Raw genomic sequence first — 21,780 nt, 5'->3', positions numbered from 1 at the left:
CCCAGCCCTGTTCCCATGCTTTTCACCGCATATAGAAATGTAGCAGCCAAAGTGTTTCCCAATGCTAAGGTAAAGCAGTCCAGTCCCCCATTATACGATGGCAGTCAGAGCTCTGGGAGTAGGACTAAGAACAAGGGCTATGGCAGGATATAGGCTGTGAACACCCACAAAGGAAAACAGGACCCTGTCCCTGTAATTTCAGCGAGTGCCACTTTCTCCCCGCAGAGCCGAGAAGCTGCGCTTGGCCAAAATGACCTCTTCTGTTAAGGATCCAGCAGTCCACCTGTTTCCTTTTGCTCACCCTACATACAATATGCACTTTCAGATTTGGGATAGTTAACTAACAGATTAATCTGCAAACACTTTGATATGACCTAGGACCTGCATAGTTTAAGAATCACCTACTCCCCTACAAACCTACCTGATCACTCTGGTCATTTTAGGGGAGGGAGCTGAGGCTCAGTGAGTGAGCACCTGCTTAGCATGCAGCGGGGCCCAGGTTCAATCCCCGCCATCTCCAGCTAAAAGACCTCTGCCTGGCAGCAGCTGCCACCGTGGCACAAGGACGTGTACGGCATTACTGACGTTAGGCTGTGTCAATCATTTTGTGGCTGGCTCCGCCCCCTGTGGCAGCCATTTTGTGGCTGTGTAGCTGTTAGTTTTAGATATGCGGTTTTAAAAAGTTGATTTCTAACATATTTGTAACTGTTCACCATCTTGAGGGCCATAAACGGGCGGAAAGATGGCCTAAGAATAAAACAAACATAGTCAATAAGTGAAGCATTTATTGACCATGTCGGTTACTGGTGTGCAAGTTCACACAGCACTTCCAACTGTTCAAAATGCTCCATGTGTGCAATTTTGTGGCAAGCTCAACCACGACCCTGTGGTGTAGATCAATATTATTACAGCAGATGGGGAACGGAAGCAGAAACCACCCAAGGCGTTCACGGCTGTGGCGCCAGCCTGTCATGGCCCAGGCTTCAACAGGCGAAGCATCATCAGAGGAAAAGCCTGAGCAGGGAGAAATAATGGGCATTGCACCTCAGGCAGCTGAGAAGGCAGGGCAGGGCGAAGGGCAACAGGTAGGAGTAAACACCAGCCCTGCTGAGGATTTGGAAGTAAACACAGAGTCACCTCCTTCGGCACAACCAGATGCAGCTGTAACTCCACAGAAGCAGGACCCACCCAGCTCACCTGAAGCCACTCAACAACAGCACAGGCCACAAGGGAGAATGGAGTTGCAAAGTAAAAGGAGAAGTGCGCGCCTCCAGGCACTAAGGAGACGGCTCCAAGACTGTGAGTTGTCTGAGGATGAGAACTAAGGCAAAGGGAAACAGCTTCAAACCAGGCTTGGAACAGACAGACGTTGCGAAAGCAATCGTTGCAAAAGGATCTCTGACTTTTGTTGCCGACGCTCCTAGACTTTGATAAACGGACTTCTGACCCCTTGGACAGGACTTTTGACTTCGCGTCAGCCGACTTTATTTTGGTTGCCAGCTCCTGGCGGGACTCCCCCCCCCCCCCGGATTCCTGCACTCCGGAGATCACAGCCTGCTCTCAAGAGCAGTAGCCGGCAGTCACCCGAGACGAGCTGGCCTAGCACACAGCCTCCCAGCTGGGGGTGGTGGGGTGGGGGACAGCTAGACTCCGGAGGGCGGTGTGGCTCCTGGCGTCTGAGAAAAGCCCTCTGGGAAGGGTTGCCAATTCTGGGTTGGGGCAGGCCTGGGAATCCGGGGGGAGGAGCCTGGGGAGGGCAGGGGGAGGGCCTGGAGTCTTGCACAAGCATCTGCCTTTCGCCGGCTACAAAATCCGGGGTGTGTGTGTGTGTGTGTGGCGGGGGCCCCCAGCAACGCGCCGGTTTCCAGCGTCACCCTATGCAGAATGAACGACTCCCCTCGAAACCAGTGGGCTCGCACCGGAGTTGCGCTACTAACCACAGCTCCGGGGTGCACAAACCGAGGCTTGTAGGGGCTGGGGAGCAAAAGGCCCGGCAGGGGTTCAGCAGCAGGACCCCCAAGCCGCCACAAAACCCAAACCAGGTCGATAATCTGGGGCCGCCGCCCCCTCCTCGCCAAACAGGACTGGCGCAATGGAGCCACCAGGCCGCTCCGTCTCCTGAGGGACGGACTCTCGCGCCCACGCGCGTAGGATCGCTCGCGGCCGCTTTCCTCCAAACCCCACCCTCCGACTGGAGCCACGCCCACCAGGCCCCGCCCCGCAGCCGTTACAGCCGTTGCGGCCCCGCCCACCCGCGCCGTTGCCCCCGCTCTGTCCGGGAGCCTCGACAAAGCCGGGCGGTGAGTGGGGGGGCGGGGGCGGGGCGAGGTTTGGGAGGGGGCGGGGCTTCGGTGCAGGGGTGGAGCCTGGCCCGGAGGGGAGAAGGCGTGCGGGTGGGAAGGAGCCATAATAGGGGAAATCAGTCTTACAGAAACCACCACCCTCCGTGCTGGGATTCAGCGGGGAGGGGGTGGGGGCCTGCACTCCCCAAAGTAGGCGATAGCGACACCTGTCCATGTACATAGTTGCACAGCTATCTCAGTGGGTAGGATTGGGGAGGGGGTATTATTATTTTTGGGAAGGGGTTCCTTTAATTGTCATTAAAGAGGGACAACTACCCCAGGAGAAGAGCCCTCAGGGGTCCTGGCCCGCATTGACTGGTCCGCCTGCTCTAGCACCCTTTCCCTTCAATGTAACCATGAAGCTTGCGCCGCACAGTGTAGGTAGGGGAGGACGACCCTGCAGATGTGGCCTCTATCTGCCTGTGGCTGTGAGCATTAAGGTGGCCTCCTTTGTGCTGGCCCCCATTCCTGCATTTGCCCCAGCTGGCTGAAACACAAGCCGTTTAGAAAGCAAAGCTTTTCTAGAATGGAGCTACAAGAGAAAGCACAACATGCAAAATGCATGTTTATTTATACTGGGCTTTTCTCCCCAATGGGGGCTCAGAGAAGCTCACAACATCTCCCCCCCCCTTTCTGATTTATCCTCAAAGCGACAACCTTATGAAGTGGGCTAGGCTAACTGGGCCAAGGTCACCTAGAAAGCTTCTGTGGCAGAGAAGGGATTACAACCTGAATTTCCAACACCCTAGTCCAAGACTCTAACCGCTATACCTCACTGCCTGTCTGCCACCATTTAAAGGTTCAACTATAGAAGTAATTTGGCTGCCTCACCACCGAGGTGTTACTGTTAGCTCCTGTCCCTTGAAGTTGTGGAGCGAAGCCAGGAGTCTTGAACCCAATCTCACCCCCAATAACTAGATCCTGCCGTCTCCCTAACATCTGGCATTTCACCCCTGGAAGCCATTCTTGTTGCCTCCCCTCCAGTGTGGCTGGCACCATGTCCCACCACCCCATTTCAGATCTGCCCACTGTTGCATTTGGGTTCCTGCAATATCACAGTCTGCACACAGCTCCCCCCGTGAACCGGGGCCAGTCCCCATGCGCTCTAAGCTCTCGCCCTCTTTTTATCTCCAGGGTGACGGAATATAATGGGCAATGGGCAATGTCCAATCAGAGTCAACGCAAGAGTCTGAGACGACCAAAGATGGGGAGGAGAAAGCCAACCTGGACAGGAGCAAGCCCGGTTGGGGGGCGAGCGGCACGAAACGGGAGACAAGAAACCCTGGCACTCAAACCATCGAACCCAAAGGTGCCAGTCAGCCACAGGGTAAAGCACCGGGAGGAACGGACAGACAAACGGGGGCCACGGAGATGGGGAAGAGTAATTCCAAAAAATCCAAGCTCAAGCTGTCATCCATGTGGACCCAGAACTTGTCCAGCGGTGGGATCAAGGAGACTAGCCTCTGCGATAAGGCCCCAGTGACAGAGAAACGGGGGCTGGCGTGTCTGGGCAGGGCTGACCTCCCGAGTACTGGATCCATTCCTCCAGGAGAGCAAAAAGGATTGAAGGCCCCTGTAAAACCTCTCCAAGGGTTGGCTCATGACCATAGAGACCTGGGCACCAGAAAAGAAGTGGCTAAAGGGAAAAGCAAGGTGGAGAATGCTTCCCTGGGTCTGTCGCCACAGCCTGAGACGCTGGTGGAACTGGGCCCCACGACAGCTGCGGAGGAAGATGCAGTGGAAACCAAGGCCTGTTGCGCCCAGCACATCAAAATGAGCACAAAGGAATACTCAGAGCATGAGGAGCGGTCGCCCGACTCTGTGCCTCCTCCCCGGAAGCAGCCGGAAAGCTCGATGCATGGCCCTGCACCTTTGAACATGAACGAGGATGCTGTGGGAGCCCCCAAATTTCTGAGCAAGAGGAACATAAACAGGCCAGCTCCTTCCTGTGGTGTGGCTCCACCAGGAGGGAGGAAAGTCCTCCTCTCCTGGGGGTCTGGAGAGAAAGATCAGGAGAAAGAGCAAGCAGGTCAACAGGACAGCGCGCCCGGGAGCGATGGCGACTCGAAGGGCCCTGCTCTGGCTTCCCAGCTGCTGGCTGAACACACAACTCCCAGCAGCCCCGTGGAAAAGCGTCCCGCCTCAGGAAGTGATGCGAAGGCCGGGGCAAAGAACGAAGCTGTGGGGGCAGAAGTGGTCAGTTCTGAGACTATGCAAGAGCTGCTGGAGCGAGGCCTCAACTTCCTGTACAAAGTGACCATCCAGCCCGGGCAGTGGCCACCCAGCATCAAGGCCGTGAAGCAAAAAGCGGGCCTCGTTCCCCCGGGCGTCTCCTATGCGGACATCCTGAAGCAGTGCCCACAGAAGAAGGCTGCTGCCGGGGCTCCAGCCCTCCCAAAGGCTCTGCACCACCTCACTACGGCAGGGAAGAAGCTGCCGTCCTTCAAAGGGCTAGAAAGGAGCAACACCGAGGACTTCTCCTCGCTCAAGCATCTGTTTCTGGAATACTTCAAAAAAGTCACCCCGAAAGAACCCACTAACCAAGTGCCCAATCAGCAAGTGGTCACGTTCCTAGAGGAGCTGTCCACGGCCAACCCCAAGAAGCCAGAGTGGCAAAGGCCCCGGCCACCAACCCCATACCCCCAGCGCCGCAAAGGCCGTAGCAGGAAGTTGCCCAAGTTTGACACAGCCATGTCTCAGGTAGTCACCTTCTTGGGCAGCGACTCAAAATGTGATTGGCTAGTGCACGATGAAAGCCAAATGTCATTGGACAATGCTGCCATGTTTGGAGAAGAAGGGGGTGGGGACCCCTTTGAACAGTCCAGTGCAGGCAACCAAGAGGCTGAAGAGGTTGGCTTCCCTCCCTCCGTCACGGCCCTCTTGTTGGAACAGGAAATAGCAGAGGATGTTGACAAGGGTGGGCAGAGATCATGGCGGAGACCGGCAGGCCCAGAAGATGGGGTAAAAGAAACCGTTCCACATAAGTCATCACCATGTAACTTGACTCAGGGTATCTTGTCCCCGCTGGGCACCGTTTGGTCTTCCCAAACAGAGGACCGACCCGCAATGCCACTGCCAGCCCCAAAATCACATTCTCCCAGTGAAACACCAGAGCCGTCCAGCCCCACCGGCTCTGCCCCACTTGGTCCCACTGGACTAGGTCTAGAACAGAAGGCACCAGCCATGGTGCAAGCGAGACCCAAGGTCCGGAAGCAGGGTCCCCCAGCCCCAAAGTCTAAAGAGAAGCTCAAATCATCAGGACAACCCAAGACGAAGGGCTCCAAGGGCAAGGGGCAGAAGCAACGGCCCCGCGGTTGTGGCTTGACCTCCCCACTGAGGCTAGAGCCGGTCCCCCTCTTCACGCCTTTCGAGAAGGTTGCCAGGCCTTTTTATTTTGGAGAGCCTTTGGTGAGTCTTGATCTTGCTTTTTTTTAAAGCTTGCTTTGTCGATTTGCTGCTTGTAAGCTGTTTAGCATCAGCTTAAGAATGGTTTTACCTGCATACATAAGCATAGGAAAAAACAGATGTGTTTTAAAATGAATAAATCTCTGTCCAGGAGACGGCCCTTTCTCGGGACGAGCCAGCAGCCACCACAGAGGGCCTTGCCTCCAACCAGGATGGTCCTGAGCAAGGCCAAGAGGTCCTCCGCCCCGCTGAGCGTTGTCAGTGGCCAGCTTTCCAGGTGGTGGACTCATGCTCCAGGAAGTGCTACTGCAAACATCAGCACGAGAGGAAGCTGCCCAAAAACGTTGTGGCTTGGTGAGTGGATGGTGGCCGAGTGCCAATTCCGTTTGGTTGGTTGCTTGCAATACAAAAGGGCAGTGTGGTGCAGTGGTTAAGAGCGGTGGACTCTAATCTGGAGAACCAGGTTTATTCCCCACTCCTCCATGAATGGCAGATTCTAATCACATTGGTTTCCCCACTCCTACGCATGAAGCCTGCTGAGTGACTTTAGGCTAGTCACAGTTCTCTTAGAGCTCTCTTAGCATCAGCTACCTCACAAGGGGCGTGTTGTGGGAAGGGGAGGAGATTATAAACCAGTTCAGATTCAGATATTATTATAAGCCAGTTTGATTCTTCTTAAAAAGGTAGAGAAAATTGGCATATAAAAACCAACTCTTCTTCTCATCTGTGGTTGTGGATGGGTCACCTCTTCATGGGTGCCTCCAAAGAATGCTGGGAATTGAAGTTTGGCGAGGGTGCTGAGAATTCTGTTAGACTCGCGCACCCCTATTCCTCCGAAGGCCAGTGTGGTGTAGTGGATGGAGTGGCAGACTGGAACCCTGGGTGATCCATGGTAGAAGTAGGGATTCAAACCTGGAAGTTCACTGGGCGATCTTGGGCCCGTCACAAACTCTGGACCTGGCCTACCTCACAGGGTTGTTTTGGGGAAATGGAGAGGAGAAAGATGTTCTTTAAAGCCACTTTGTGTCCCAAATGGGGAGAAAAGCAGGATATCAATAAATGCAAACGCATTATCCCCTTTCAAATTCCAGGATTCCTCAGAAAGGTAAAGTAAACATTAAGCTAGTTTTAAGTTTGAAGGGTAGATCTGTCCTTAGGGCTCTAACACTACAGGGGGGGGGGGTATATCTCCCTCCCTGCCAGCATCCCTATTGTGTTGGATGCAGAAAGCAGGTACATTTACAGGTGCCTTTTACTTGGTGGGGCGGCCAGACCAAGAATGTGGCCAAGTTCAAGGAATGCAGGGCAAATTTTAATAAGTCTTTATGCCTGTATAATTGGCCACTTGGAGCTCCTCCGTCAAGTCAGCCCAAGAAGGGGTCATTTCAATGACCAGCAAAGGCTTAGCTGGGCACAGACGTTCCACTGCTTGCTTCTCTCCCCCCCCCTCCCCGCACCTCTGTTCAGGCTCAACCCCTCCACCAACCACCTGGCCGAACCCCCCTGGGTCGCTACTGCTCTGCTGGCCGTCTCGCTGGTTGCCGGGACTAAGTTTTGCCTGGATTCCTACAAACAGCAGCACGTCACCCACGAAGACTGACCCCTTTGCCCAGGCAGCCGCCTTAATAAAACTTCATCTGTCAGCTCTGCCTGAGGCTTCGTTTTGTAGGGTCCTGCTGGAAAAGCTGAAGTCTTGCAGTATAAATAGCATTTGCTGCTTGAGGGGGGCAACCCGACATTGCCTGCTGTGATCCAGGTAAAGGTCTTTGAGGGCAAAAGAAGCCCTGGCAGGACAGGGAAAGATTCATAAGGGGATGGGAAAGGGAGAAGAGGCCTGGGTCCTGCTCCTTGGACAAGACCAATCCTGATAGCAGAGCTCTTCTTCACCCCCCCAAAAGGCCTTTCCCATCACACAATGATTCTTTTCTTCCTGGCCCATTGAATTCTCTCTCTCTCTCTGTGTGTATAAAGTGCCTTCAAGTCGCAGCTGACTTATGGCGACCCCTTTTGGGGTTTTCATGGCAAGAGACTAACAGAGGTGGTTTGCCAGTGCCTTCCTCTGCACAGCAACCCTGGTATTCCTTGGTGGTCTCCCATCCAAATACTAACCAGGGGTGACCCTGCTTAGCTTCTGAGATCTGATGAGATCAGGCTAACCTGGGCCATCCAGGTCAGGGCATTGAATTCTACCTAGAATGAAAAGCTCAACAGATTTTTTTTCTTTCTGGAGAGGGAAAAACAAACACAGATCGGTCCAGCTCCCCACGCTAAACTGTAAGCCACAACCCAGGTTTGTTCATTCCAGGTGACTGTTCAGCATTTCTGAAATCTGGATAGGAGTACTCTCAGGTCTCCGTGGCATTTCTGTGCTTAAGAGCACAGAGTGAACCTTTTGCCTCCAAACAGTGCCTGCAGAAGACCAGGCTGTCCTTTCTTCAAGGGAGAGGCAGCGGCCGAGGGAGGGGGAGGCTGAGCCAGGCCATGGACTTCATGTAGCTCACCTCTGCAAAGTTTAGATGCCTCTTGGCAGAGAAGGCATGCACCTACTATATGCGCAGCCAGGAACATGAAACGCCACCTGCTCAATAAGTCACACTGGACCAGAAGACAGAGAGACACACACTGGCAGAACTTTGCTGTGTGGCTCCAGTAAGCCTTGGGGAACTGGAGCTAGGGCACAATTTTAGTAACTATAGCTTGGAGTGGGTGTGGTATGAAAATCTAGAGCAGTGACCCCCAACATGGCATCCACCAACCTCTTTCCTGGTGTCCACCCAGTGTTTTTAGAAAGTGGGCAGGACCAAATATTGCTTGTGCCCAGCAGGGCCTCTTATTAGCTGCACAGATTTAAAAAGCATCCTTTTTAACAGAGCTTCTGCCTTAAATGTTGGTTACTGTATATACTCGGGTACAAGCTGAGGTGCCTAATTTCACCCTTAAAATGGGAAAAAATTAGGCACCCACGTATAAGCCGAGGGGGAAATGCACACCCTCCCCCCCGCAGGCTTACCTGACCGGGCTCCAGGCACGCAGTGGCGGCAGCCCCCTTCTGTACGCGCAGGAGGCCCCGCAGGGTCAGCTGGCAAGCGGGAGGAACGGCCCGGGTGAAGTGTGGGGGTGGGGGAGGTGTGGGGTGAAGAAACCACCGCCGCCACGCAGAAGGCACGACGATCGTGCAAAAGGCGCGATCGGGTGGGTGGGGTAAGGTGGGTGGGGGAAGAAATCGCCGTCGCAGCGCAGAAGGCACGATCGGGTGGGGTGGGAAGAAGCCGCTGCCGTGCAGAAGGCGTAATCGGGTGGGGTGGGGGGGAGAAGGCAGGACAGCCCGCCCATCAGCTGGCCGGCGGGAGCGCGCTGGGAGAGGGCCTGGCAGGAGAATTACCGTATTGACCCGAGTATAAGCCGAGGTGAGTTTAAGCTAAAAATCATGGCTAAAAAACTCGGCTTATACTCGAGTATATACGATACTATGAAAGTGATGCATCCCCTCGCTTCCTGACAATTTGGGGTTGGCTCCACCTCCTGTAGCAGCCATTTTGTGGCTGCACCTACCATCCTGTGTCAGAATTCAAAAGGTGTCCACAGGCTCAAAAAGGGTGGGAGACCCTGATCTAGAATTACTAGCTTCTGATTCAAGAAAAAATTCTGGCGCCTAGTCAGATCAAGAGCAAAAGTGGCCTATTTAACACTGGTTAGTGATGGCAAGCATTTTCCTCCGAGGGCGGGCACACTGGCCTAGACTTGGCCGCCAGGGCAGGGAAGCCAATGTAAGAGGAACGCCCCAGGTGCCGTCCTGCTTCTCGTCTTTCCTCTCCTCTGAGCTCCCCCAGCATTAAAGGCAGCCACTGAAACCAGGGCATGTGCAGACCAGCCTCCACCTCTACAGTGCAAAGCATCATGCTGAGCGAAGGTCAAGGTCAGCACCCTTGAGCCTTAATGGCCACGTGCACACAACGGGGTTCAACATGCATGCTCAGGGAAATGCTGTTGATGACTTCACTCCAGACATTCCAGCAGCCACTGCACATTTGGGGCTTTTACACACACAAAAATGGCCCACGGCACCAGGAAAAAAAGGCAACTGAGATTCTTCACAGTGGCTGGCAATACAAAGTAGAACAGGCCAAAGATACGGCTTCTCTATGCCCCCATCTTCAGTCCCTGGTACAAACCCTGTCTTGTTCTTGAACTCTTCCCCCTTTTAATAACTCTGGGATTTATTTACAAGAGTCCGAAAATTACATTTGTAGAAGAAATGGTGTTTATTTAACTTGCGACTATCCCCGTAATGGAGGATCACACCAAAGGATGGCAACTTACCAAACAATAATAATATTAGTAATAAAAAAGGCCGAGATTACCAGTCAGGGAGACAAGTGTAACCTTGTGTTGACCAGAAAGCGGAGAAATTCCATTTCCAGGCATGACTAGAACCGTCTGGGAATCTCAAACAACCGGCTGATACGTGACAGTTATAAAAAAGGAATTTCCTCAGAGGTCAGAGAAGCACAAGACCGGCCTGCTCCATTCAGAACTCTCCTCACACAGGAGGAAGAAACAATACAACAGGGTGCTAGCTCTCCACTTTTACTCCAGTGTCCCAGGGAAGGTGGGGGTAGGGAATCAAACCTTTGCATATACTGCCCGTTAAATGGGAACCGGAGTTTAAAAAAAAAAGAGAGGCTAAAATAAGGAGCAGGGCGAATAATCCAGTCTCAGCCCTGCAGTGGCAGTGACGTGCTAGACAATCATCTCCAGCTGCCGAGCGTATTCAATCACTTGTTTGGCGAGCTCCGTTGAGGGGATGGTGGCATCTTCAGGTTTCTGCTGTTGGCCCATGAAGCAGTAGTGGTTGTGGGAGCCCAGGACCCAGCCGCGCTGGAAGTTTAAAAGAAGGGGGGGTGGGGACGGACACACACAAAAAGCTTATTGTGATGATGCATTGACCCCACAACTGACATTTTACTGGCATGTTCCACTATTCCACTATGGCAGAATTGCCACCGCCATGTTCAACAAATGACAAACAGCTGCGTTTCTCCCATCAGCACCATTTTGCAAACGTGAACCCACGCTGGCTCGACTGACCAGCGCTGGAAAGGTTTGTCCCTCAGCCAGAAGTCTTTTTGAGGATAAAAGGCGAGAGCAAGTGGGAAGGGAGCAGCGTGGAGAAAGCCATGTAGCCACCAGCCTGATGGCTGCAGCACTTAGGGTAGGGGTCAGTCACATCTGCATGGAGGGGGTATTGTGGGGAGATCCCCAGGAGATGGATCTCGGGGGAAGGGGGGGAAATCAAGATACCCTTGCCCCGCAATATTTGCATTTCTTGTGTGTTGCAAGCTGCCTTGGGCATATTTTTAATGGAAAGGGGGTATATAACTATTCTAAAATATATAAATGTTTTAAATAAAGAACGATGCAGCATGTGACAGGAATGCAGAGGCTGCACCTCTGCCAGCCTCACCTTCTTGGCATAGTCTGTCATCTTCTTGGGGTTGAAGAAGAGCATTCGAGTGGCCTCGTTGAACAGGATCTTCTCATAGGCCTTCTCAATGCAGCTGGCTATTTCATCCCTGGGGTGGAGGAGAGAAAAAGCACAAGCAAGCGGGTCACCCAGGCACTTGCTTGGCAGCTGCCCACTTCTGAGGGGTCAGGACACAATTCTCTCAGCTGCACTGGGGCCTCCCTGCTTCAGACTAGGGTCGCTGTGCTAGGGGCCTCCCCCCCCCCCACTTTCTTCCACACACCTCAATAGACGTTACAGCACCCATAGGTTTTCTTCCTACAGGGCCAATAGAAGCTGGGGGGTGGGCAGGGAACAAGGGAAATTTGTAGACATCTCAGTATCTGATCCAGTTGCATGATAAGACTGGGTCACTCCATGGCACCTCACCAGTAGGAATGAACCATCCCCTTTAATGGGAAGAGCTGCCGAGCTGGAATTTCCCCACCTGCAACAGAGGCTGATGGGCAAGGTCAGGGCCAACCGCTCATACAGAGACACGACAGGCCATCTCCTGAGGGCAGATAATTCCACAGAACTCAATGAGGCCAAGGCTTAAATGCTTCAAATCCAAGCATTCACACAGGAAAACACCAACATCTAAAGTGGCCACAACATAATCCAGGGCCTTGGCTTAAGAATTCTGAGGAGGCTAACAAGGCTCACCTGACCGTATCCAATAAGATGTCGATGAAGAAAGCGTAGCTTTCTGCAGGGATGTTGCCTTTTGCCAGGAAGACTTTGTTGTAACTGCCTTCCATTAGGTACTGGAATGGGGGGTGGGGAGAGAGGAAAAAAAACACAGATTTGTGAAAAAGGGCTCGCCTTTTTAGGGAAACTCTGCCTAAAGCCACATACAAGGGAAGACCCAGCAATGCAAACATAACACTACTCAAGACCAGCTCTCCTGGTTCTTAAGTCCACAGGCTGACCAGTGATTGGTCAACAGGGGCTCTGCTATGAATCAATGGACAGCAAACGGAGCCCTTTTTATTGGGCTTTCAACCACCTCACTCCAGTGGGACCCAGCCCCAAAACACAAGACCAAAAAGTGCCTCTTCCGGGACGTGACATGCCTGCACAGGGACACACTGCATGTGGACATGCGTAGGCGCCTGTGTGTATGCCCACACCCTCTAGGGCCTGGCTTGAGTCCTACCTTCTCAGGAAACACTTCCTCCCATTCAATTACCCCCCTCCCCCAATGTTCAGATCTGTGGCCAAGGCCCGGTTCCAAGGGTTGTCTTTTTGGGAATGGAGATCGGCCACCAGGAGGAGAAGAACCTTTCAAAGGCACCACAGCTATGAGGAGGTTCCTTCTCCCTCTGTCCTGTGAGACCAATTAACACTTTTTTATTTATAAATTTATTTATAAATCCCAGGAACATGGGATTTAACTGAGAGTATGCTTTTACTGTGGCTTTCTGATCCTTAATCGCTTCATACATTGGAGGTATATGAACAACTGGGATGTTATAAGGCAGCAAGAAATGTGGCAAATAAAGCCTCCCCCCATTTTGCCAATTAATTTTGCTAAGGCAGAGCCTACAGCAGGAGAATCCTAACACAGCAAGATGTCACCTGCTCCAGAGAAACCGGATGCTTGATGTAGACGTTGGTCTGGATGTCCTTTGCTGGCAGCCTTTCCAGTTCCGTGTGGAACTCGGCAACCCGGTTCTGGGAGAGTAGGAAGAGAAGGTTCAAGCCCAGCAGCTGGTGCTTATAGGCTGACTCCGGCAGCTCATCCCTGGGAGGGAGGGAGGAAAGGAGAAAGATGCTGAAGCCACAGAGGACTAGTGTAGCACAGAGGTTAAGAGTAGACTCTGGGAGATCTGGGTTCAAATCCACACACACCCCTGAAGCGTGCCGGATGGCCTTGGGCCATCACCCTCAGCTTAAGCTGCCTCACTGGGTTGTTGTGAGAATAAAAATGGGAAGGGAAAACCACCTGAGCTCCCTGGAGGGTGATATAAAATGTACTGCATATGAGTGATATGCACACACCTTACCCCAGGATTAGGGGAATCTTTGGGCAAGAAGGCCCATCAGTGAGAGGAAGGAGAGGGGCAGGCATGCAGAAGAAATATTTCTGAATACTACCTGCGCCCCCCCCCGACAGTGCCCTGTCATCCGCATGCCTCAAAGATCGCTCAAGGTGTGCCAGGTTTTGAAGGCCACCATAACACAAGCCTCTTCATAGCCTCGTGTGCCGAGAGGAGACAGCCTTTCCCACTACAAAGATCTGGGAAAATGGTAAGATCACTTTGCCACAGGCAGCCACGGAAGGCAAGAGCCAGGAGAAACTGGTGCATCTGACCAACCTCAGATGGCAGGGGCGACCGAAGCAGGGCCTCCGAAGATGACCGGAGTGCACAGGCAGGTTCATATGGTACTCTTCAGCACTGCAAATTGCCCCACTCCTTTTGAGAGTAATATCCTGATGAAAAACACAAATCTGCTCCCCACACGTGGCAGGAACACTCACTTGTAATCGAAGTAGTAGCACTTGAGCTGAGCCATGTACCTCTCAAAAGAGGGGATGTCTTTCTTCAGGATGCTCCACTGGGCTCCGATTTCTAGGATATCTCCTACGGTCAGAGAGAAGGCAGGCAGGGTTTTAAAGTAGCAAAGCTTTAAAAGCAACAGTGACCAATATTGCAATATTATGCCAACCAGCTGAAAGGCCTGGCCTCGTCCTTCTGGCTCAGTCAGCTCAAGGTGTGTAGCCTGTCTGCAAGGCCATATGTCAGAGAGAGAAAAGGGCTATTTAGTGTGCTGCCAAACTGGCTTGAACCATACCTCTCCTATCAGTATTGCCACCCCTCTGTTGCTGAGGGGCAGAGACCGAGAGGCTCAGCAACAGAGGGGATAATATACTGACCTAAAGTACGGGTAGGGTTGCCAGGTCCCCCCGGCCACTGGTGGGAGATGGGGGGTAGGGTTGCCAGATCCAGGTTGGGAAACTCTTGGGAGATTTGGGGGTGAAGCCTGGGGAGGAAAGGGACCTCAGTGGGGTACAATGTCATATCCACCCTCCAAAGCATCCTTTTTCTCCAGTGGAACTGATCTCTGTAGTCTGGAGATGGGCTGTAATTCTGGGAGATCCCCTAGGTCCTGATGTATGGGGTTCTTGTACAATGACAGTAAGACAATCCTTGTGTGAAGTTGTTAACACTTGAAGCTTGCTATACATACACATTAAGTTTTAGATATTTTTCAGCAAGCAAGATCCTGCCAAAGCTTCTAGTCGAGAAGCAGAATAGGGAGCTTGGGAGAAGATGGATAAGGTACAGAATAAGCACCAGAGACTACACCTGGACCCATGGAAAGCTTTGTGCTCATGTGGGGGGACAATTAGTCCCCTTCAGTTTGAGGATTCCCACCAATCTTGATCGTAAGCTACCTTGAACCATGAGCAGAGGTGGCATATAAAGTCTTAATAAGTAAATTTAGCACCAGGCATGACAGCATGATACTCACTTGCCAAGATGAGCTGCTGCTTTGTCAGTTTTGTGCCTGAGGTGGGCAGAAAGTTGAGCTCCAGCAGGGCTAACTGGAAAAGAAGAGGCGTTACACATGCAAGCAGCGCTGCTATAGATTCAGGCGCACCCATGCTGTTTATGGCCCACCCAGTCACAAGGCAAGAGTCCGAACTGCATCAAGATGGCCGTGTCAGGACTTCCGGATTGGGGGGGGAATCGCTGCGGCCACGCGACCAATCGCGCGCCTGCTTGAATGCTGCCGGGGGCAGGGAAACCGCCCCCCAAACACCTGGCAAGCAGCACCCCTTGAATAAGAGGGGATGCAGAACAGGACGCCGGTGAGCTCCCCGTCCCAGGAGCGGCCGCTGCTGCAGAAGCGGCGGCGATCGCTCGGACGGGTGAGCCAAGGAACGGGCGCCATCTTCGTTCAGGCAGCCGGGAAGAGCGGCGGGGAGACCCCGATTTAAACACAGCAAGTGTCTTTTCTCATTTTACTGAAACCTAATAATTATCACGACTGAGGTGTCTGACAGCTATTGATCTAAAAAAAAGTACTCTGGACTTTATAACTCTCTAACATGCTTTAAACTGAAACTTGGCTTTTTGCCAGCTGTGGAGCCCTTGAATTTCAATCTTGCCAGCTTAAGCAACCATCATACCACCTTAACTGAGTTTTTTACAGTGAATAGCTGGCAAGAGACAGCAATTTAAAGAAGAGGTTGTGATAAAGTGCTCTCTAAGGTCTGGATTACAAACCAAGTCTGATTTCCAGTTTTTTATGTAAACATTAAACTGATGTTCTAAGCAACAAGTGCCACCCACCCCCACGGATTATAAACTTCAGCCAATACAGGCTTTTGGAATGGGAGACAAAGACAAAAAGGATACAGAAAAACACCCGAAAGGACTCATTAAAGATCCTAAACAGCTCCAGATTCAGCAAACTTTGCCACTCCAGAGAAAAGCATCTGTATCTAACATAACTGTTCCATCAACCACTTCACCAGTTCTGACAGGGACATCTGTGTTATCATGGAATGTTAATGGTTTGAATTCTCCCAACAAAAGGAAGAAGATATTTTACCACCTACAAAAATCTAAGGCTAACATCTTTTGTTTACAGGAAACTCATATTTTACCAAAGGACATTATAAGACTGGAACAATCAAAACTGGGTAAACTTTTTACCTCATGTAATGAAAAGAAAAAATTAATGGAATTGCTATGTATGTTCCTTTGATATTAGAACCTAAGATTATATACAAAGATAATGATGGGAGGATCCTGTTGATAGAAATTGTAAGTGGGTTTCAAAAGATATTGTTAGTGGGTATTTATGCACCTAATACAAACCAAAAAATATTTTATGATAACTTGGCATCAATATTAGCTGAATATGCTAAAGAAAAAATGATTTAGATGGGAGATTTTAACGGAGTGATGGAACCTAAGTTGGACAGATCCGCAAAAAAAAATTAAAAAGGGGGAAATTGCGAGGGTAAATTACTTGGTATTTTTAATCATCTTACAGATCAATGGGAAATGTTTGATATACGGAGACTGGTAAATGGTAACAAAAAGGGATATACTTATTTTTCATCCAGACACCTTACTCATTCAAGAATAGATATGTTATGGCTCTCTAAAGGAATTGTAAACATGTCTGAAAATCCGGAGATCTTACCCAAGGTATTATCAGATCATAATGCTGTTTCAATTAGAATTAAGATAGGCGACAAGATAAATAAACCATGGTCTATAAATGAATTTTTATTAATAAAAAATAGTAGATAAATTAAAAATAGATATACAAAACTATTTTTCAGAGAATGTAGATAAGGAAATTTCAGATGAAGTAGTATGGGACGCTGGTAAAGCAGTATTTAGAGGACTTTTGATTCAGCAAAATACAAGATGGTATAAAGAGAGGGAGGCACAAAAGAGGAGGATATTAGAAGAAATTAAATTGGGAGAAAGACAGCTAAGAAAATTACAAGATAAATCATTCAAACAAGAACAGATAGATAAGTTTAAAAAGTTACAATATCAATATGAATTTTTAATAACTTCAGAAATAGAGAAAAAATATTGTTTGACAGATTTTTTGAACATGCCAATAAACCGGGTAAACTATTAGCTTGGCAGCTTAAAAATAAAGAAAAGAAATTGCCAATATTAAAAATTAAGAAAGAGGGTAAAATAACAACAGATAAACAAAAAATTATGGAAACTTTTATAGATTATTATTCAAGTTTATATAGTCAAATTTTTGTTTCAGAGAAGGAAATGGATGTTTATTTGAATCAATTTGATTGGGAGGGCATATCGCAAGAGAATAGGGAATTACTGGATTCTACAATTACTATGGAGGAATTAAAAAACGCTATAGTTAAAAGTAAATTAAATAAATCTCCAGGAGCGGATGGATTCATAGCATTTTATTATAAAATTTTTACAGAACTATCTCCACATTTATTGAAGGTGATGAATTATTGCTTACAGAATGGATCCATACCACAAACCTGGAAACAAGCAAATATTGTATTAATACCTAAACCAAACTCGATTTATTGGATGTCAAAAATTACAGGCCTATCATTATTGAATAACGACTATAAAGTTTTTGTAACCATTTTAGCAACTAGATTAAAAATAGTATTAAACCAGATTATACATGAGGATCAAGCTGGATTCCTCCCAGGTAGATTGATTAGCCAAAATGTTAGAATAGTAATAGATCTTTTAGAATATGCAGAATCTGTCACTACTCCTATAGCAATGATATTTTTAGATGCAGAAAAAGCGTTTGATAATGTAAATTGGAAATTTATGAAAAAAATATTAGAGTATATGGGTTTTGGAGAAAACTTTAAGTCAACTATTGGAAATATTTACACTTTTCAATCAGCTAGGTTGTTGATCAATGGTATTTTAAGATCACAATTTGAAATTCAAAAGGGCACCAGACAAGGTTGCCCTCTTAGTGTTAGAAGTTTTATTGAAAAAGATTAGATATACTCCAGATATAATAGGATTTCAATTTGGGAGAAATCATATTACAGTTAAAGCTTATGCAGATGATTTAGTATGCTTTCTGACTGATCCTATTAACCAAATTTATAACTGGAATAAAACGGTGGAGGTTTATGGAAAACTGGCAGGATTTAAGATAAATAAAAATAAAACTAAATTATTGGTTAAAAATATGACTCCTTTGCAGCAGCAAGACTTATCAAAAAAGACTGGCTTTTCTATTGAACATAAAATAAAATATTTGGGTATATGGGTAACCTCAAGCAATCTTAATTTATTCAAAAACAATTACATTAAGCTATGGCAACAAATTCTTATAGACTTAATACCCCTAACGTTATGGGGTAGAATTTCGGTAATTATAATGATGGTATTACCTAAGATGCTTTTCTTGTTTCAAAATTTACCAACTATAAAGGGGGTTCAGATATTTAAAACTTGGAAAAAAGATATTTTAAATTTTTTATGGGGTAAAGAAAGACACAGAATAGCATATAATAATTTAATTGAACTAAAAGAAACAGGAGGTCTGGGATTACCAGATCTGAGAATTTATTATGAAGTATCCTGTTTTGTGTGGTTAAAGACCTGGATTTTGTTAGAGAATTATAAAATATTAGAAATAGAAGGTTTTAACTTACGCTTTGGATAGCATGTATATTTGTGGTATGAAAAGGATAAAAAGGATAAGGTAAACAAAGATTTTAATTTTCATATTATTAGATTTGGTCTATTTCAAATATGGAAAAAATATAAAAGGTTTTTGGAAAATAAAACACCGGGTTGGATTAATCCAGTAGAAGCATTTACGAAAAGAGGGACACAACTAAATTTAGATATGGATATTTATAGAGAAATTATGGATTTTAAGGAAGGAGAATGGGTTCTAAAAAGTAGAGAAGAACTTAAAATTAAAGACTGATTTATGTATTATAAACTAAAAGATATATTTAATAAAGACAAGTTAGTTGGATTTAATAAAAAGAAATCTAAATTAGAAAATATATTAATTAGGGGAAATAAAGGACTGATAGGTAGGATATATAGATTATGAATTGAAGTAAACTTAGAGCAAGAAAGGATTAAACCAGTAATGGTGAAATGGATGAAAGAGCTAGGATATAATATTGATTTGGAGACATGGGAAAATTTATGAAAGAAAGAATTTAAATTTACAATCACTAATGAAATTAGAGAGAACCTATATAAAATGTTTTATAACTCCTGTGATGATAAGTAAAATGAAAAAAGGAGATACGGATTTATGTTGGAAATGTGGTAAGGAAAGAAATTTATGCATGCATGGTGGATATGTAAAAATTTTTTTGGAAAAAAGTAATAAGAGAAACTAATAATTTAATTAATATTAGAGTAAAAAGGAATCCCGCATTTTGTTTACTGGGGATTCCACAAGATAAAATGGACACAAATGATAAGGTCATATGTCAATACAGTTTTGCTGCTGCAAGAATCATAATAGCAAAAGTTTGGAAGCAAGTAAATAAACCTTCAATTAATGACTGGAGAGAGAAATTATGGATGTATATGAAGATGGCCAAACTAACAGAATTCCTACATGGAAAAGGTATGGAAGAATTTCAAAAAATATGGGCGAAGGCCATCACATATTGGGATAAACTGGCAAAAATGGATTTTACTATTTTAGTTAATGAGTTATAGAAACGAGGTTTATATTTTTCTGTTAATGTTAACATTGTAATCTTTAAACTGTTCAGACACTTTTCCAGAAGTCTGGTGATGGGTCACTTTTTATGGTGGGTGGAGGGTTGAAAGGGTATTGAATTTTTATTGTATTAAGTAGTTTAAATAATTGATACTCTTTTGTATTTTTTATTATTGTATAAGTTTGTTTTGTTTTGTTTTATATTTTATGCTATAAAAATAAAAAAAATTATATAAAAAAAAGATGCCCGTGTCTGATCTCTGACTCCCACGGTACAAGCAGGTTACATGAACCAGTCAACAACAACAGGCAGCCTGTGAGTGAAGTCTGGCCAGATAGACCCACCTTCTACTAGCCCATCGCTTGCCCAGATCCCTCTAAGTAACTAAAAAAAGAACCACTTAACTGAAACCGGCCTCACGCCTCACAAACTTGCAGAGGTAGGAGAATCTAGCGCTTACTTGCCTGTGGGGCTCTGGCACCAGACAGGTTGCCAACTAAGCCGACTTTGGCATATCAGCCCTGCCAGGAAAGCAGGGCAAGGGACCACCCAGGCACTGGAAGAGGACCGGCAACTCCCACTACCCATGTGCCATCCTTGCCGTCCATATAATGGCTTTCAGCTTAGAACAAAAAAACCCCCAGCAATTTCTGTAGGCAGGGAACCCTTTCCCAGATTGATTTGTCGTCTAAAGACCTCAGCAAAGGATCCGGAGGCACGTTCAGAGGAGCACAGTTGGCTCACCAGCAAGGCCCCATGCGAGCACGCCCCAAGACTTGCAAGTAGCAGGGGAAGACTGGGAGCAGCGAGCCCGCTGCCCGCTATGACCGACTGGGTGATGGAAAGCCCTCGACCTCATTAGTGAATGTCGTCTGGGAAACTGCTGTTTTTTGCCACGCAGGTTTCGGGTCCTGGTGTTACATGTTGAGCTCAGACCGCACCCTCCGGGCACTGTTCCTGCCCGACACCCCCACACTAGTTTCAAAAAGCCCAAATTAATGTGCCGTCATCACAATCTTCGGTGGCTGCTCACAAAGGGTGTGTAAAAATTTAGACAGACCCATGAACCCAGGCAGCCTCCGTGTACAGTCGGGTTGCCAACTCTGGGTTGGGAAATTCCCAGAGGTTTTGGGGGTGAAGCCCGGGAGGGGGTTTGGAGAAGGGAGGGACCTCAGTGGGGTGCAATGCCATAGACCTCGCCCTCCGAAACAGCCAAGGGAACTGATCTCTGTCATCTGGAGCGCAGCTGTCACTCCGGGAGAGCGCCAGGCCCCGCCTGGAGTTTGGCAACCCGGGCTGTCCCTGTGGGAGGGAGGGAGGCAGCTGGGCCTCCGGGGGTGCCCGGGGCGGCCATTTCTCCCCCAGCCGCCTGACTCCGAGAGAGGCTCGCAAACCGGTTCCGGCGCCTGCGAGGAGACCCGGGCTGAGCCACCCGCCTGGCTTCCGGCAGCCTGGGAGGAGGACCAAGCCCGCCACTCGCCCGCCGCCTCTCAGGGCCCCGCCCCCGGCTCGGGCGCACTAGCCGAGACAGCCCCCTCCCCGGTTCCTATGAGCCCCCCTTCCCCCCCACGGAACAAACGCCCCGCTCCATCGTTGACTGTCAGAAGACCCCTTTTACCTGTCTTGCTTGGAGAGTCAGTTTTCAGACCCCCCCCCCATCCCTTTCACTTTGGATGCTGGTTTCGAGAATCCCCTCAGGGGTGGTAGAAATCCCGAACCTCGTCTTTGGCTGCTGCTGCCAGCCCCCCCTCCCCCCGTTGTGAAGCGTAGATCCCCCCCCCTTCTCACGCAATTTACAGACCCCCCTCCCCGGCTTGTCAGTTTCAAGGCCGCCCCGGCAGGACCGGTTTCAAGGCTCTCCCTGCTCCGGGCTTGGGGTGAGTGTGCTGTTTCAAGGCCTCCCCTTCCTACCTTGAGGCGCCCCAAGAGGTCTCCGCACTTGCCCAGGTTGAGGTTCTTGCGGTTCCACTCGGCCCGCAGCTGCTCGTACATGCCGGCTGCCTCCTTCAGCCCCGCGGCGCCCGCGTTCGCCCCGTTCAGCACCGGCCCTCCGGCGCCGGCCATCGTCGCGACCGCTGCCGCCATGAATCGGCAACCAGGCGAGGGAGCACGACCGGCCGCGCTTTACGGCCGCCGGCACCGCCTACCCGCCCGCTCCCCGGTCTCCATGGCAACCTCCCTCCCGATAGGCGCGCACGCGCGCGAGGTTCAGTGACACACCAGCAGCCCCGACCGTTCGCGCATGCGTGGGGGGAAGATGACCGTTGGTGGTCGCGGAGGGTGTCAGGGCGTTCGACGTAATCAGGAACGGGGTAGGAGGCGGGGAAGAA

The 21,780-nt window shown here is 49.0% G+C and overlaps 2 protein-coding genes across 2 annotated transcripts; one reads left to right on the top strand and one right to left on the bottom strand.

The window, feature by feature from the left end:
* Positions 1-3,497: 3,497 nt before the first annotated feature.
* Positions 3,498-7,347, top strand: GGN (gametogenetin). The gene is made up of 3 exons (XM_056846069.1): positions 3,498-5,750; positions 5,899-6,101; positions 7,215-7,347. Exons 1-3 carry the CDS (start codon positions 3,498-3,500, stop codon positions 7,345-7,347), a joined length of 2,589 nt encoding a protein of 862 aa, XP_056702047.1.
* A 3,135-nt stretch (positions 7,348-10,482) lies between these two features.
* On the bottom strand, positions 10,483-21,562 carry PSMD8 (proteasome 26S subunit, non-ATPase 8). Its single transcript, XM_056846074.1, has 7 exons — positions 21,362-21,562; positions 14,731-14,803; positions 13,736-13,838; positions 12,832-12,997; positions 11,917-12,017; positions 11,212-11,320; positions 10,483-10,625 (listed from the first exon to the last, which is right to left on the bottom strand). The coding sequence occupies exons 1-7, from the start codon at positions 21,533-21,535 to the stop codon at positions 10,488-10,490; spliced, it is 864 nt and encodes a 287-aa protein (XP_056702052.1). The 5' UTR covers positions 21,536-21,562; the 3' UTR covers positions 10,483-10,487.
* Positions 21,563-21,780: the final 218 nt, after the last annotated feature.

The sequence above is a fragment of the Euleptes europaea genome, chromosome 3 (genome assembly GCF_029931775.1).
Source record: "Euleptes europaea isolate rEulEur1 chromosome 3, rEulEur1.hap1, whole genome shotgun sequence".
Classification (NCBI taxonomy): domain Eukaryota; kingdom Metazoa; phylum Chordata; class Lepidosauria; order Squamata; family Sphaerodactylidae; genus Euleptes; species Euleptes europaea.
The sequence above is the reverse complement of the archived record's forward strand: the minus strand, read 5'-3'. Positions and strand labels throughout refer to the sequence as shown.

What these genes read in the sequence shown, in the direction of transcription:
- GGN (XM_056846069.1), top strand. Translation starts at nt 3,498, where the DNA reads ATGGGCAATGTCCAATCAGAGTCAACGCAAGAGTCTGAGACGACCAAA. An exon ending in TTTATTTTGGAGAGCCTTTG is followed by an intron (nt 5,751 to 5,898) that starts GTGAGTCTTGAT and finishes ATCTCTGTCCAG; the next exon opens with GAGACGGCCCTTTCTCGGGA. An exon ending in CCCAAAAACGTTGTGGCTTG is followed by an intron (nt 6,102 to 7,214) that starts GTGAGTGGATGG and finishes ACCTCTGTTCAG; the next exon opens with GCTCAACCCCTCCACCAACC.
- PSMD8 (XM_056846074.1), bottom strand. Translation starts at nt 21,535, where the DNA reads ATGGCGGCAGCGGTCGCGACGATGGCCGGCGCCGGAGGGCCGGTGCTG. An exon ending in TGCTACTACTTCGATTACAA is followed by an intron (nt 12,998 to 13,735) that starts GTGAGTGTTCCT and finishes CCTCCCTCCCAG; the next exon opens with GGATGAGCTGCCGGAGTCAG. An exon ending in TGACAGACTATGCCAAGAAG is followed by an intron (nt 10,626 to 11,211) that starts GTGAGGCTGGCA and finishes TTAAACTTCCAG; the next exon opens with CGCGGCTGGGTCCTGGGCTC.